The 16,585-nt window shown below is 31.6% G+C and overlaps 1 protein-coding gene across 5 annotated transcripts in view; it reads right to left on the minus strand.

Annotated features, from left to right (window-relative positions):
• Window positions 1-506: 506 nt before the first annotated feature.
• Window positions 507-16,585, minus strand: part of LOC148600311 (uncharacterized) — a 322,920-nt gene continuing 306,841 nt past the window's right edge. For all 5 annotated transcript variants that reach the window (XM_088557824.1, XM_088557823.1, XM_088557826.1 and 2 more), the window contains one exon: window positions 507-950. In XM_088557824.1, the coding sequence (XP_088413950.1) occupies window positions 910-950 (41 nt within the window). In that variant the 3' untranslated portion in view covers window positions 507-909. The remainder of the gene's footprint in view (window positions 951-16,585) is intronic.

The following is a 16,585-nucleotide window of genomic DNA, read 5'->3' on the forward strand; positions in this document are numbered from 1 at the left end:
TGTTTGTAGCTTTTTTAAGATGTTTGATTTGGTTTAAGTTGAAATGCATGATGGAAAAATGGCAGAATAATTTTCTCACAATTTTTCACTGGCAAAGATTTACAAAAAAAATATCTACATCACAGTTGCTTCAGGATTAATATAATTAGTTCTTTTCAGTTGTTTTCTATATGTATTGACTATATTTGAGGCAAAAAAACCAATTAAGAAAAAAATTGCCTGATTCTTACAGAGAATGCTACTTTAATGACTACTTAACTTTTACTTTTTTAATGACTATTTCTGTTGGTTGACACTGCATGAGTTTTTTCAGTTTTCTTTGCTCAATATTTCCCAAAGTGTTGTCCTATGTGTTTGGTTCTAACCATGCTATAGGTTACTCCTTGAAATATGTGTAGAGCATGCTGAAATTTTCATTAATCATATGAGATTTTGGATAATTTTCAAGGGCTATAACTCCTGACTGAATATAAACCAAAGGTGGCTTGCATATTAAAACACAAAACTATTCTATACTACTTTATTGCACATCAAATAAATAAATTAATCATTATCACAGGATAGCTGGTAGTCATGGTAACATTTCTTTCTTGTTATGGTAACTGTTAATCTGGTAAAATATTTAGTCAAATCCGTGAATTTCTGTTGGTCAAATCCAGTGTGCGTAGAGAGACAAAAATGTCAAATTCAAGATGGTTGTCAGGGTATTCCATATCGGGTTTAAGTTAATCTACTCCAACTTTGGAAATAAATAAATGACCTTCAATAATGGCATCCTTGGTCTACTCAAGGTCAGAGGGTCGTTGACCTTGCTCAGAGCAAGAAATAAAATCACATGATAAAAATGCAATCTCCAAAGTTGAATAAGAAATTATTGGTCCATTTTGGTTTATATTGTCTTTTTGGATTTTACTTCAATGGTCTAGCTGGCGTCGTTGATTTACGATCACCTGAAAATACATATACTTGATTTGTCATAATTAAAAAAATTATGTAACCTCATTGAAATCAATAAACATACTAAATACCTTTGAATGCATGCATTTAATGCTTTCATGTATTTAACCCTTCAAGGTTTCAAATTGAAAACTTGCCGATATATTCCTTCAAAACTACAAATGGACTACTTGAGGATTGAAAGAACTTAGAATGTTCCATTTTTTTGCCTTTTTGGAGTAAATTGCACATGTGCATATACTTTTCAAAGGATTTTATAATACTCAATGCTAGACAACTTAAGCCTATATAACTCAAGCCTTACTCAATTGATCTAAATTAAGTGTTCATTAATGCATTAAAAAATAATTGAATTATTGATTGTTTTGATCTTTCAAATAAAAGGTCAAATAACAAGGGTCAAAAACAAATTAAAAATTCTGACCTTTCAATTGGTAGAAGTCAAGAGAAATGACTAAGAATTGGCTAAGTTTTAGATGCAACATAAAATGGAAATTTGATACTAAAGAGGAACTATTTATAGCTTTTAACATCCTGAGATCATTAAAAAAGAAAAACAAATAATGCACTTGAAGTAGTATATTGTATCTTCCTTGTATAATGTCATTCTTAAATGAAAAGGTCATCAAATCGAAATTACACTATAGATTGGGGTGGAGTTTCCCAGTTCTTTCCTTCAAAATTCTCAACAGCTAGCCCCAATAGAGGACTGTATAGGATTCAATTAGCCCTAAACATAAAAAGTACACATCATTTCACTAGCCCCAATCAATTTTTACTACTCCAGGACATCAGCCTAATGGCTAAAGGCAGGCACTGTTTTCTATTTTCTCTGAACATGAAAGAAAAAAACAAACTGGTCCTGATTAGTATTAATTATAACAATTCATTGAAAGATTCTGGCAGGGGGTGATACACCAACAATTTTTCAATTTTGTCAATTTCTGCTTTGTTGACTCAGGTCTGAACGCTTATCAAGAATAGAAATAAAAAAATTATGATAATTTAAAGAATTTTTAAAATTGGAAATATACAATAAAAAAAGGATCATGACAGTAAAAATCTAGATTTGAGGAGAATTCCACGATAAAGCAGAATAAAGTCAAGTCTGCATCATAAAATGAACGGGAACTATTTGTAAAGGGAACCGGATGTGTTTCTGCAACATAATGTTCCATATTCATGTACTATATGTCATGTCTGATTCTTACATAAATTTGTAAGTGTTGTATGGCTAATAATATAAGGACGAATTCAGGCGGGGGAGTGGCGGGTGGGGGTGTAGTGGGCGTGCGCCCCCCCCCTAAAATTTGAAAAGCATGGGTTGTCTGGGGTAGATTTAGGTGGTTTTAGGTTGAAACTTTAATTTCTTGCTAATTTTACCACAAAAGATATCTACATTGCACCCACTCTGGAAGAATATTTCAAAATTTAGCCCAAAACATTTAATTTGTGTGCTCCCTAATCTAAAATCCTGGATCTGCCCCTGAATAAAGCCTTTTATAAAACCCAAAGCTTAAAGCAAAAGAGTACTTTCTAAAACTAAGTATCCAGTATAGACAGGTGTATCTGGCATTCTCAACATGACATCTACTATATATTTTGTTAACCATGCAACTGTTACTCTGTACAATACAATTCTATTGTTTCCTAGAGGGAAATGACAGGAAGTCATGTAATATGGTCTTCATATAACACTTATCTTATTTCATGATTGAAATTTAAAGTTCAAATCAACCAGTCAAATTCAACTACTTCCTAAATTACAAGGCTTCTTTCAAATTTCACAATACTTTAGTCTGCATGGGTATTTAAAAATTACAGTATTTTGAAACTGAAAAAATAGGAAGCATGATCTTTAAATAAAAAATTCCTGCTTCCTTTATATATAATTTAATTTTTGCCATATTTTTCCCCCAAAAACACAAAAATGGGGAGTTTTGGAAAGAAACAATTACAAAGAAAGAAAGAATGCACTGATACTAGTAACAAAGTTAGATTTTATCATTATGCTATTTTTAGACATTAGGAAATTTCAAGATCCAGTCATAGGTCTAAATATAAGGCTTCTAATGACTCTTGATTACTTTAACAAAATTTAACTACTTGTACACGTAGTGGGTCAATTGTTTACTATTTAAAAACGATGAATCATAAGGACTTTGCAATATCTTAATCATGTGAAACTGACGATAAACCTTAATCTCAAAAACAGTATCCGCTTACAGATAAACATGTCATCTTTAACATTTATTTCTTAGAAAAATGTTGGAAAAAGTTATTTCTGATAATGTATCATTTTTATTATGTAAGAGAAGCAGATGCACATCAGAATATGATAAAAATATCCTATTCAAAGTTGGACTCAAAAAAAAAAAAAAAATTAAAGGTAACTTGAAATCAGACTTCAAATTTCAACAGGGTCATAACAGGGTCATTCTTTAGTGAATAGATTCTTACTACAGGAAAATTCAAGATGTTGGTCTTAATCCTCATTGATTAAAATCAAAACTTCTAAAATTGTTATAGTTTTTTGATATTCAAACCTGAATCAAACTCTATATTTCAATAAATGATATAAAACAAATGAGTTACTTAGCATTTTCTTATTAAAAGAAGTGAATACGAATTTCCTACTTTTCTGTGTTTTCCTTGAAGAAAGAGAATTGTGTCCCTCCATTTTGTAAATCTCTCCACCACTGATAACTTGATTAAAAGACATTAGAAGTTGGTACAAATGTCAAGGGCTGCTTGTAAATAAGCAGTTTTAATTCAGAATGAGTGCAGTCACTATACAAGTGGTTAATGATTTAGGGTCCCTCTTTTGGCTCAATTTGAGCTTCCCCTTGTAAATGGCTTAAATACTGTAAATAAACTTTATAAAATGTAAATTTAATCTGATGTCATGTGGAACAGACAGACAGATGTTTTGTGTCAGACTCCCAATATGTAATTGTCCAATAAAAATGTTTTTAAGATATTATTAAAATTCCAAAAAAATACCAATAAAAGCATTTATTTCCATAAAATGTAAATCTATATGAATGTAGACACATTTATTACTGTATAAAGCCCACAAAAACAAACATATGTTTTAAATGTCCATATTTTTCGCTCAAATTCTAATAATTTAAATTTGGAAATTGCATGTTGTCACAAAAATGTTACTCAAATGCAATTTAAAGCCCATTATAGGTAGAAAGATAAGGATAAAAGCAGTATTTTATTGTGACATCGCATTTATCTTGTTATATGGTTCATATTGTAAACTCTAGGTGTGAAATATATGTATAAGTGGTGATTTAAATGCAAGTCTTTTTGAAGAATCAGGCAGGCAGCAGTGATGGATGAAAATATGACAGTTTGAAATCCAAGGTTACCCATTGTTTGACTTAAAGAATTAAACCTAGGGTAAGGAACATAACTTTTGAAATCAGTGATATGTTTGTATCACATTCAATTTCACCATAGACTATCAAGCTTTCGTTTGAAACAGACTGAATTCAGTCCAAGTTACTTTGATCCTTACATGAGATTGATGTAAAAAGCTGAATACAAACATTCCAATGATTTTTAGAGTAATGTCCCTGAGAGTATGACTTCACTAGTACTACTTATTGCCATGAAATTTTAAAGGCACCAACAATATTGTTTTTAACATCAATGCATAGTAAATGAATTATTCAAGGGCAGATAACTATGGTAAATAAATAAAAAAAAAACAAAAAAAAGAAAACAATATTCACATGTTGACAGTAATAGGTTCTTATGATTGTAGAAATTTTGCCTGAATTTTTTAAATACTTAAAATTCAATAGGAAATTTCAAATGTTTAAAGATGAGACATTTTATGATTCATTCTCATTGCACCTCACTGATTTCTTAAGTAAACTGCACCTCAAGGGTTCATCACAAATCATTATAGATTAAGATTCCTGTTAATGTAAAAATTGAAATTTAAAGATAACTGGTTGATAGTAGATAAGACCTTTGGTGCTCCCTGCTGGCTGTCGGAATTTGAAAAATTTTGATTTTAAATAACCATAATGTTTGAGTATTAAAAAGATATAAACTTTGCAAAATTATTTGCCATAAGAATTTTTCTGCCTATCGAGCAATATGTAAAATCATTAAAATATCTCAAATTTCAAATTAAAATTTTATGATAGTAACCCAAATGTATTTACTATTTATCTCACTATGGGGGACATGCCACTATTTAACTTCTACTATAAATCCATTTTGTGGTTTTAAACCAGATTCATAAATTTCACTTTCAATTAACTTCAAATAAAAGTGCTACAAATTACATCTATTGTCCATAAAATATCAATTTTTATGTGACATGTCTCCGATGGTTGTGACGGATCAAATTTCCATGAACTTTTACAGTTTTGGAAAAAATTTAGGATGGATCAGTTCAAGTAAATTGAGGTTTTGAATAACTTCTCCACATTTATTTGATGTGGTCAGTCAAACCCAATTCACTCCCTACCCTAATCTCCCCTAATAGATAAAATTTAAATTGTTTGCATAATTTTCTGACAAAAAGGAAAAATTTATACCGTAACCATTTTCAGTATGTCATACGACCCAGAAACCACAATTATGTCAGGATAACCTTTTTTTCAGTTAAAGGGGTACCAGTTATTCACAGTTTGACTGCATTAAGTCTGACAAAGTATGATTATAGTGACATCTATTTAAACCAAACCCATCTGGACTTTATAAAACTGGTTCAGTTTAGACAGGTATTCAATTTACCAAGGTTTAAAATACATTACATTGATGTAAAGAGACTTTCAAAAATGTATGGTTTTGACAGGTTTTCATTTTTTTTTCTGGGTTCAGTTAAGACAGATTTCACTGTATAATTATATGATAAATCACCTAATGATGGTAATTTGGAGATCAATTCAATTGTGGGAAGCAGGGATGATAAAAAAAAAAGATTTCCGTTCACTGCATGAGTCCGTCTTAAAAAGAGGAGGAGGGGATCGGAAAGACATTCGTATTTAATGTACATTAAATTCTTCCTATAATAAATGTCTATGTAATCTTTAGTGAAAGTTAATATTAATTTGAACTAGAAAACAGACAATATTTCAAAATTCAAATTCATTTTTAATTTGACAGAACCCATTTCAGTGCAAACATATGACAGTTGTCACATATATAATTTATACATTTACATTAACTGTGGTAAAAAACAATAAAAACAACAACAAAAATATTATTTACAATAGGTAGACAATTTCTGGAGCAGATGCTCTATTTCCAGTTAAAGTAAGACTTTCAGATTTTGTTTAGACAGATGCTTGTTTTACCAAGATTCAACATACATTCAAATTGATATATAGGGGCTTTTTAAAGTGTCTGGTTTAGACAGGTCTTCAGATTATTCAGGGTTCATTTCAGACAATTTACACAGTATATTTTATCATTGTATAGATTAAGTGTAGGGAGAAAATGGGGAATATGTCCTGGCTATTATTTTCTCATTTTGCCAAAGTTTTACACAAATTTAACAGTTTTCCGATAAATAAGGATTAGAATCCTAAAATTCCCCACAGGTGTGCACACATTTTGAATATTAAGGACACTTTTACACTATTGCAGGTATAGAGAAAAAGTGGTTGATTTTTTTTGATAGAAGGAAAAAAATAGTGTTTATAATAATTATTTGGTTTTTTTCGTTGGGAATCAAATTTCATGGTTTACCAGACCAATGAAAACCACGAAAATTGGTACATCATGAACAATAGTACTTTCACAGTACTGAATTTGATCATTACTCTATTTTAATAAGCAGTTTCAAGAGACAAAATAAATTAATATTTTGCCATATGTAAGTTCACGTAATAAATAAAGCCACCAGAAAAAAAACTGCATAGTCAATATCCTGTTCAATAAAGCCTTAGCTCTAACCATGACTTAAGGTCTGGTGTAAAATCATGTGCAATTTAAGTGTAAGTGTTTGTAAGAATCAGGCAAAAATTGGAAAAATTAGAAACATGCATGTCAAAACCCCACTGAAATGTTCATTTTTAGTGTATTTCAATGAAAGAGTAACTCAAAGGTCCAGCATGATATGGAAAATCTTTCCTGCTTTCCTTGATTCTAATGGTGCAAATAGTCAAATTACACTATCAAAATGATGTTTTTTTTCATACCATGTTCCACCCACAGCTTGATTCTTTCAGGGACTGACACTTAATGCATCTGTTCTTAAAAAATCAAAATAAATATCAAGTTTACCATAAATTTAAAGACTTGACACATTAAATGGGACTTAGACAATTGTCTGCACCATAAAACTTAAAAATAAAATCCTTTCCAAATATAATTGTAGTTTTACAAACCATATGGCTTATGTTGCCATATTCATAAGTCATTAAATTAAAACAATAAATTTTCTTTAAAAAAAATTGTTGATGACCTGTTGAATGTTGACAAAATTTAGAAAAATATTCTACAAAATGTCATCCCATCCCAAACCGATTATCTTGACATTTTTACACTCTACCCACATGTCTTATATAACTATTAAAGTAAAAAGTGCCATTAATGGAAATTAAACAATAAATTTGAACAGTAAATTGGTTAATGACTTAACAAGTGTATAATGACCTAACAAATAATGGCTTCACCTTCCTTAACAAGACTCCATTCATTGAAAGATATTGAAAACACATGACATTGGTAAAGAAAAAAAAAGGATGGTAAGGGTGGTTGACACATACTCTGATAAAATTTCTAAAATATGAAATATTTTTAATGGGTTTATGACACTCTGTTGCTGCTTTAAGACTTGATAATGCTTTGAGAAGTATTGCAAAAGTTAGGAAGTTTATCAACCAATTTTATTGTCAAATATAAAACTTAACTCAGAACATCATACTCTATATCTTGTACATGTATCAAAAGATATTGGGCAGAGGTCAAAGATCAAGCTCCTTAGCAGCAATGTCAAGGTGGTTTTGTTGTATGGGGCAGAAACATGGCGAATAACAGTCAGAACATTGGCGAAGATACAGGCATTTATTAACACCTGTCTAAGACCTATCCTCCTTAAACACTGGCCAGAAACTATCAGCAAATCAGACCTGTGGGAGATGACAAATCAGCTACCTGCAGACCAAGAACTTATGCAGAGACGCTGGAGATGGATAGGTCAAACACTGCGGAAACCATCAACCAGTATAACAAGGCAAGCCCTGACCTGGAATCCCACAGGAAAACTAAAAAGGGGTAGATCCAGAAACACCTGGAAAAGGGACTTAGAGGCAGATATGAAAGGGATGGGGAACAACTGGACAGAAATAGAAAGAGCAGCCCAGGACAGAGATGGCTGGAGAAGACTTGTTGGTGGACAATGCCCCCGTAGGTTTAACAGGCGAAAGTAAAGTAAAACTTAACACAGATACACCATACTCTTTATCTTGTACATGTATCAATTTAATGATATTTTATATTCTTACCATAATTAAAAATTTGTAACTGCTACAGCTGTGAAGTTGTTGGTTGCAGTCTATCTGACATTCATCCCATCTCTTAATTATTTATGATGAAGCATTTAATTTCCAATGAAACATTAAAATATTTCACCAATTTTACCATAATTGACAAATTAAAAAAAAAAATTAAGATATTCGATCAATTAAACTGTATTAATGGACAAAGTATTCCACCAATGTCACCCTATCCTATGACCAGGAAGGCTTTGGTACATTCATGTACATACTAATAACATGTTTATGATTTCACTGTCATTTTCGTCACCTTCACTGTTATAAACAACAATATAATCTGTCAGATCAGATAGGTAAGGTGTCCTAATAAATAATGAGTTTAATACACTACCATAAGGACATGTTAAGTAATCCCTTTGATTTGTATACAGACAATACACACTGGTTACATCAAGTTGGACAATTTGTTCAGGTATAGACAGTGATATTGTCTTGTTATATCACCTCTCAGCTGGACCTCAGACAAAACAAACACTCAAGAATTTATTAAGATGTGTAGGTGGGGTTATGGTCAGAAATATTTTTACCTATAGTGTCTAACTTTGAGTTTCTTCTTTTGTTTTTATGTTCAATAAAAAAATTTAATTTCATCACCATTTCACACCCCCTTAAATTGTGTCCCCTTATTCAAGCATTAAGGCATAAATAAGAGGGAATACAGACCCTATACAGTGATGAATCCAAATTGGGGTCAAGGTGTTGAAATGTCTCCCCTTGGAAAATTTTGTTAATTTTGTGCAGAACTTGAGCAAAATGAGGTGATAATACCCCAGAATCCCCCTTTTTAAAACTTTTGGGACAGACCTACTGAATTGATTCATTGTTAGAATATATGGTAAAATTCCTCCTGTTTTATAGTGAACTACTCAGTATCCACTTAAAAAATTAAAAAAACAACTTTACTTAATCTGTTTCAATGGTGTAAATTGTAAATTTGTAAAAAAGATCTTGACACTTTGATCACAAATTTTTATAGCAAGAATAACCAGGTGTAAATACACATACTGCAATAAAATTATTTTTTTATAATTTTTTTTTTAATGCAGTACATCTCCATACCATATAAATACTTGTCAAGGTTTACTTGAAGGAAAAACAACTTCACAGATATTTATCAGCTAACTTTAAGTACCTTATGAAAATACTACTTGGGGCTAGATGTGATAAACACTTAAATCTGGAGACATCATGATTTACAACACACTGAAAGTCTATTGTTAAACATTAATTTACAATGAGGTTTGCTGAGAACAAACTGGTTGTCTAACAGAAAATGAAACTCATTGTGACTTGCAGTACATAAAATAAAGAACAAAGTGTTGTCATTCAAACCCAGAGGACATAGCTAGCAATATGTATGCTAAGAGATATGTGGTAGTAATGGTATTCTGAAAGTCTCAGTTACAAAAAATTAGATCTTATTTTCAGACTTGTTTATGCTACTTTAACCAAAACATAGTTATAGTTGTAGAAAATGAGTAATAAAATCTTGAACTTTGTGTCATTTTATCATGGGTATAATGGAGAGTATAACAATTCGTAGAGTGTAATTTACAGTCAAAATCCATAGAAACTATCTGAAATTGTAGGGGTAAGCAGGTCTGGGTTTCTTATACTTTAATAAACAATTTCGAGGCTTTTGAAGAAATACCAGTAACATCCCCTTTTTTTTGTCACTCTCTCCTTTAAGTCAAAAAGTTTATCATGATTTTTTTGCTCACATATTATAACCTGGATTTAGCCACCCCCCTCTCTTTTTAAAATTTTTTTTTTTAAAAACAAAATTGATATTATCTATGACCATAGTGTTGTACCCATGACATCTTCGGGCAGAGACCTTTGTCTCTAAACTATACCAACAACCTCAGAAAGCCCTATGTCATTAAACCATACAAATAAACTCTAAAAAATACATCTATAAAATGAAATATGTAAATTAGTCCTTATGTTAATGTAAAGAAGCTAACTATCTCACAAAATTCTTTGATCATTGCTTTTACACGGGCAATTTGTACTAAAATAACTTTATAGATCTAAATTAGGTATTCAAACAGTGATGTAACCCAATCAGCTAATTTGCCTTGAAATCACTTGGCATTCAAAACATTATTCAAGGACACCTTTACTTAAGGACCTTCCATTTTCCATTACTAAGAAATGTAATTTTTATAACTGAAATCTTTAACTTATGTATGATTTTTACATATCAGGAAGGGTTGGAGTGGAAGTACTGGTTCTAGTCCTCGGAAAGGTCAGGAAGGGGTGGAGGGGAAGTACTGGTACTAGTCCTCGGGAATATCAGGAAGGGGTGGAGTGGAAGTACTGGTACTAGTCCTCGGGAATGTCAGGAAGGGGTGGAGTGGAAGTACTGGTATTAGTCCTAGAAGATGTCAGGAAGGGGTGGAGTGAAAGTACTGGTACTAGTCCTCGGAGATGTCAGGAAGGGGTGGAGTACTCATAAATGTCAAATATTTTAAAATTCATGACGACAAAAGAACAAAAATTTATGCAAGTATCTAAGATCTGTGTTGGGGTGGTTTCAGAAAATTATACAGTTACATGTATACAAAAAAGGGGGGATTTCTTATACAGAAATTTGTAAAAGGGAGGGGGTTGTTGTCCAGGCTATCATTTGCTGATTTCAGCTCATATTTTGCACAAGATTAACACAATTTTCCAACAAAAAAAGGGGGTCCAAACCTATGGATCCTCTATTGCATTACATTAGTCTTGCCAACTGCAAATTACTTATACCTTAAATTCACAATTTTTTACCAAAGTGTACTAAGGATAAGCCAATACAAAGACTGTTAACAATTAAACAAAGCCAGAGTCTCACTAGAACATATTGTAATGGTAAAGGAAGGTTAAGAAATATGACAGTCTTCAATTCTTTACTACACCTTCAGGGCATAAAATTCACAAAACTATTAGTCATGTTCACCTTACGCTCAGAAATATTGCAGGGTCATCACGTTTAACAAGCTTTATGCAAATTTTGGTGAAAAAATAATTAATTTGTGTCACCTTCAGGCCGAAAGGTCTGGTAAAAAATACACTTCCTGACATCTTAGTTTGTTTTGGGGTCGTGGAGCATGTTGGTTGTTTTTTTATTGCTTATAATAACATGTTTAGATTAAATTTAGAATATTTATTTGTACATTTAATTACAATACCATGCAGATAATGATTACTTCAAGTTCATGTCATATGCAAGATTTCAGAATGAGCCTTTTTTGAGGTTTTAGTTTTTAAAATTTTGATTTAAGGTAGTAGACCTCAAGTAAGGGACACAACTCTTACAAGTCATTTGAACATTTGCATTCACCATTTTACATCAATCTCATGGAAGCATCAAAGTTACTGGACTAATTTCATTCTGCTTCAAAGAGAAGCTTGAAAGGCTTTGGTGAAATTGAATATGATACAAACATATCACTGATATCAAGAGTTATGTCACTTACCCCAGGCCTACCTACTTAACCCTAAAGCCACCTCTAGTATTTATCATAAATGAGTAAGGATCATAGAGCCTAACAGAAAAACTCAACTATGTTTCCAAATTTAGTGTCAATCCCTGTAAGTATCAGGCAGTGGGTGAAACATGGTATGAAATAAACCCATCGTTTTGATATGTAATTTAACTATTTGCACCATCAGAATCAAGGCAAGATTTTCCATATCATGCTGGACCATTGAGTTACCTTTTCATTGAAATGCACTGAATCCAGTGATGCAGAGAGTATCTTTTAGTGATAATTTATTGTCAGATTGGTTGGTTTTTGACATGCATGTTTCTGATTTTTCCCATTTTGCCTGATTCTTATTAACACTTGCACTTAAATGAATAATTTCCTTTTTTAGAAGATAGATGCAGTGGAGCCAGATTTAAAATCAGATTAAAAACATGGATACAAATAAAATGATTTGTAGGACGCAGATTGATAAAACTGCGGAGGTGGAACCATGAACAGTTGGGGGCAAATACAGCACATCATTCCAGCTCTGAATTTAATTTGTGATTGCGATTAAATATTTGACACAGGAAAAGTATTTAACATTAGAATTGCATTGGTCCCTTTTGTGCCCTTTATCCCTTAATAAGCCTTTAGAGGTATGGCACCTTATAGTAAAATTTCAAAGAGATCCATTCACTTTCACTCAAGTTTATCTTTAGATTAGGATACCTTACCATCTACTTCAAAATAAAAGTACAGTAAAAAAAAACTTTCCAAAAACTTGGCAATGTGCATATAGAATGCATTTGTTTGAAGCTTCTCCTTGACAAAGCTGAATCAGGTTAATGGACAGGCAATATTTATCTCTACCAAAAATCAAGCTTTGCTTTCAATAATTTATACAATTGCTTATTTTATGATTATGTAATAGTGCTGTTTAGGCATTTTAAAAGTATAAAATTATTTGCCAATTTTGAAAATTTCATAAGTGCACGAACAACAATCTGCATAACTTTAGAATGGACTTTGATCCATAAAAACATAATTTGAGGAGATGGGGGAGGGATTTTTTTCACTACTGATCCTTTATTCATCAAAAATTCTGCCCTGACATTTTATTGGTCGTTTTATAGGTTTTAGTGATAACACCAATTATTTCTCAATTTTACTTTTATCACCAGTTCCAGAGCTTCCTCTTACCTCCCCTTAAAATGAAATACTTGATGGTATGTCTCATACTGGTTTACTATGACCGAAAGTAGTGGCAGATCTAGAGCGAGGGGATCTGGATAAAACTGTGATGATTTCAAGGGTTTTTATGGTCTTAACCCAAAATTTTTAAAAGAAAAGGGAGGGGTTCTAACCCCTTAGAATCTCCTCTGGATCCACCACTGGGAAGTGGTCGAACATACAACAGACATCTGTGTTTTATCTGCACTTATTGTATTGCACAAAAAAATCTATTTTTAACAAAATCATCCTTTTAATAGGTATATTCTTTTGACTATCATGTATGTACCTAGGCCTGGTATCAAAATTGTTCCTTAATGACTCATTTTTCTCTGTGATATGTAAATTCCTAAATTTAAAAATCTAATTTTAACATGTTGATCACTAGGATAACTATAAGATTTAGAAAACCACAAACATTCTATTGTTTAATGAGTATTAAAATTGTATATAACAACATTATCAGACTCTAGACAAATGGAACCAACCATTTATATCAACAATGATATTTATGAAAGCACTGTGTGGGTCAGAGGAATGGCCATTTGGAATATTTCAGAAGTGTTTTGAAAATTTTGAATACATGTTTTTCTTCACTGAATAAGTAAATAATTTTAGTATTTCATACTGATACTGAATACACAGCAGTGAATGAAAATAAAAATAAAATTCATTGGTTTCAAACCTCAAATGTTTTGAAAAAGAACTGTTCGTGTTTAAATTTTTCGTCCTTGGAATGGAAGTGTTGACAATTTAAACCTATTCTATATCAAATAATATATTTCAATTCAATAAACAGAATTAAAAAAACACCTTTGTAAACAGCAGGTGCTAGGGTTTTTATACCTTATTAAAACACAAACACAACCTTCATTCAGAGGTTCCAGAGCACAAACAGTGGATATATTTTCAAATCATATTAGAATTCATTTGAAAGGTTCCACTAATTAACTAACTACAAAATATCACTAGACCATGTCTTGTTCCACAGACACTATTTTTTAGTGTATACCAGCAATAAACAAACATAAACTATTCTATTAAGGAAATGATTGTTGATAGTTGTGGGTGGATAAACACCCAGAAACAATAGAGATAAGTACACCAAAACAAAGGGAGATTAATCACGAGGCAATGACCCTTTCTGAGCTAATTAACTTTACATAGAAGGTGTTGCCCTGTTTATCAGTTAAGTGGAGTGTGGACCACCTAAATTAAGACATAAATCTTCCACTGCATGCTCAAATTTGTTGCTCCTAGACATTTTACTGATTTAATTTTATAGTTTAAGGAAGCAAAGAAGATAATACACTGTTCAGTAAAGGTCTGGATAGGGCATTGAGCTTCTACAGACACTTTTATAGTACATAAAATGAAAGTTCTTTCATATTTTTATTTTTTACCCCACTGCATGGTGGTCAAATTATATAACGTTTGAAGTCTAGGAACTCTTATTGTCTGACCTAAGAATTTTGGAATTTCATTTATCTATGTCTGGGGGCCTTCAATCATTGACACAAGTCAATCATTGATTTGAAACTTAGAAAAGTCCAGTTGTTGAAAATAAATTTGGGCCATAGTTCAACTGTTATAAATGGATTTTTTATGTACCGGTACAGAGAAATCCAACAATCACATATAATTGATATTAAGTGTCAGTTTCTGCTGAGATATTTCTAACAGTCTTACGGGAGAAACTATTTGATTTTTATGGGAGGGGGTGGGTGTGGGGGCTAAGATCAAAATTTTCGTCCTGGATATATTTTTGTGTGTTAAGACTATTCCAACTTTTTATTTTTGATTCAAGCCTGTCCTGGATTTTTTTTCATGATATATACAAATATGACAAATTAAAGTGTTTACAAAAACCATATCTTGATTTTTTTCAACAGTTGCAACCTGCCTTTTATCAAATTTAATACACATAAAATCAATTGGTCACTCTCTAGTTTAAATATTCTGAATTGCCTCATGAATAAATTTAGCCTTCATGATTTCCCGATGGAAAACCCTGGACCAAGCTGGTCTGTAGCCACGTAACAAGTAAATATTGTGTAAGAAGATGTAAACTTCCATTTAACTTTGGACATTAAGTATCCAGTAGAAATTAAATGATAGCACTTTTCATATTTATTTTTTCAATGCCTCCCCAAAATGTAAACATGTAAGTTCATTTTCTAGGTCATCACCTTTACATAAAAAAATCTGATACTACCACCTTAAGTATAGTGAAACCTGTCCGAAACAAACCCTGAATAAAACTGCCTAAACTTTTAAACTATTTTGAACCTGGGTAAACTGAACAAATACTACATACCAACACACACAAAAAATGGGTTTGGTTAAGACAGATTTCACTGTGGCAACAATTACGCCTAATGGGAATGATGCTTTGTTGTAGTAATGCCTTTTTTCGACCCTTGAATGCCTTTCTTTTCACGAAGACAAGCCTCAATCACTAAGCAAGAGCTATTTATTGGAGATAGGAAGCTATGAAAACTAAGAGGGATTAACCTTTCAAATGTTGAAAGTTTAGATTTTGATAAAAACCGTTTGTCATGTTTGTATAAGATCAAAAAGATTTAACAGAAATTGTCTCCCTTTGTTTATTTTAGTTAAGAAATTTTCCAGTCTAAGTCTTTAGGGCTTATAGCTAAGGAGTCAGAATGACTAACAAATCGAAATTTTAAGGGTTCTTTCTTTTCGTGACATTATTAAGACTTTGTAAGAGTCATTCACAAAGTAAAAGTTGACTTTAAAATGTTTAAATATTGCAGTGCAAACAAAATTGTTAAAAAAACCTTGTCCTAAAATAATTAAGATGCAGAGTCACAGTGTCCTGTCATCTTATGTAAAAAAATTAATGTGTTAGGTCAAAATTTGAATTAAAAAGAAAACTTTTCAAAGGTGGTTATAGATGTCCTTGTTACCAAAAAGATAGATAAATGTACTAAATAAAAAGTTAAAAAAATTATCAATACCAGCCGTTATTCTCCATAGGGTATTAAGAGGGGACGTTTGCCCCACAATTCTCCAACCCCAAAACTAAAATTAGAAAAAAATGTTAATTTTTTGCATGAATCCTTGATTATCCAAAAATATTATACTTAAGCCTTCCCCAACCTGAACTTATATAAAACTTTATATGGGCATGTCTTTATTTGAAGTAAAGTTTGGAGGTCGATCCATAGAATTTGAAAAAGGGGAATTCCAGGCTAATATTTGCCCAAATTTTACACAAAATATTGTCATATTGGACATCAATAGCCATCATGCAAGGCTGGAATTCATCTTTATCAAACCTGAACAATTGTAAATGGCTGGCCAATTAAGTTTATAATATTTACACAAGTACCATGACAATTTTCTATTGTAATTTTTTAAATGCACAATAATTTTTATTTCAGA

Source organism: Perna viridis, chromosome 13 (assembly GCF_037379345.1).
Source record: "Perna viridis isolate PV_CMFRI_1.1 ecotype Kerala chromosome 13, ASM3737934v1, whole genome shotgun sequence".
In the NCBI taxonomy this organism is placed as follows: domain Eukaryota; kingdom Metazoa; phylum Mollusca; class Bivalvia; order Mytilida; family Mytilidae; genus Perna; species Perna viridis.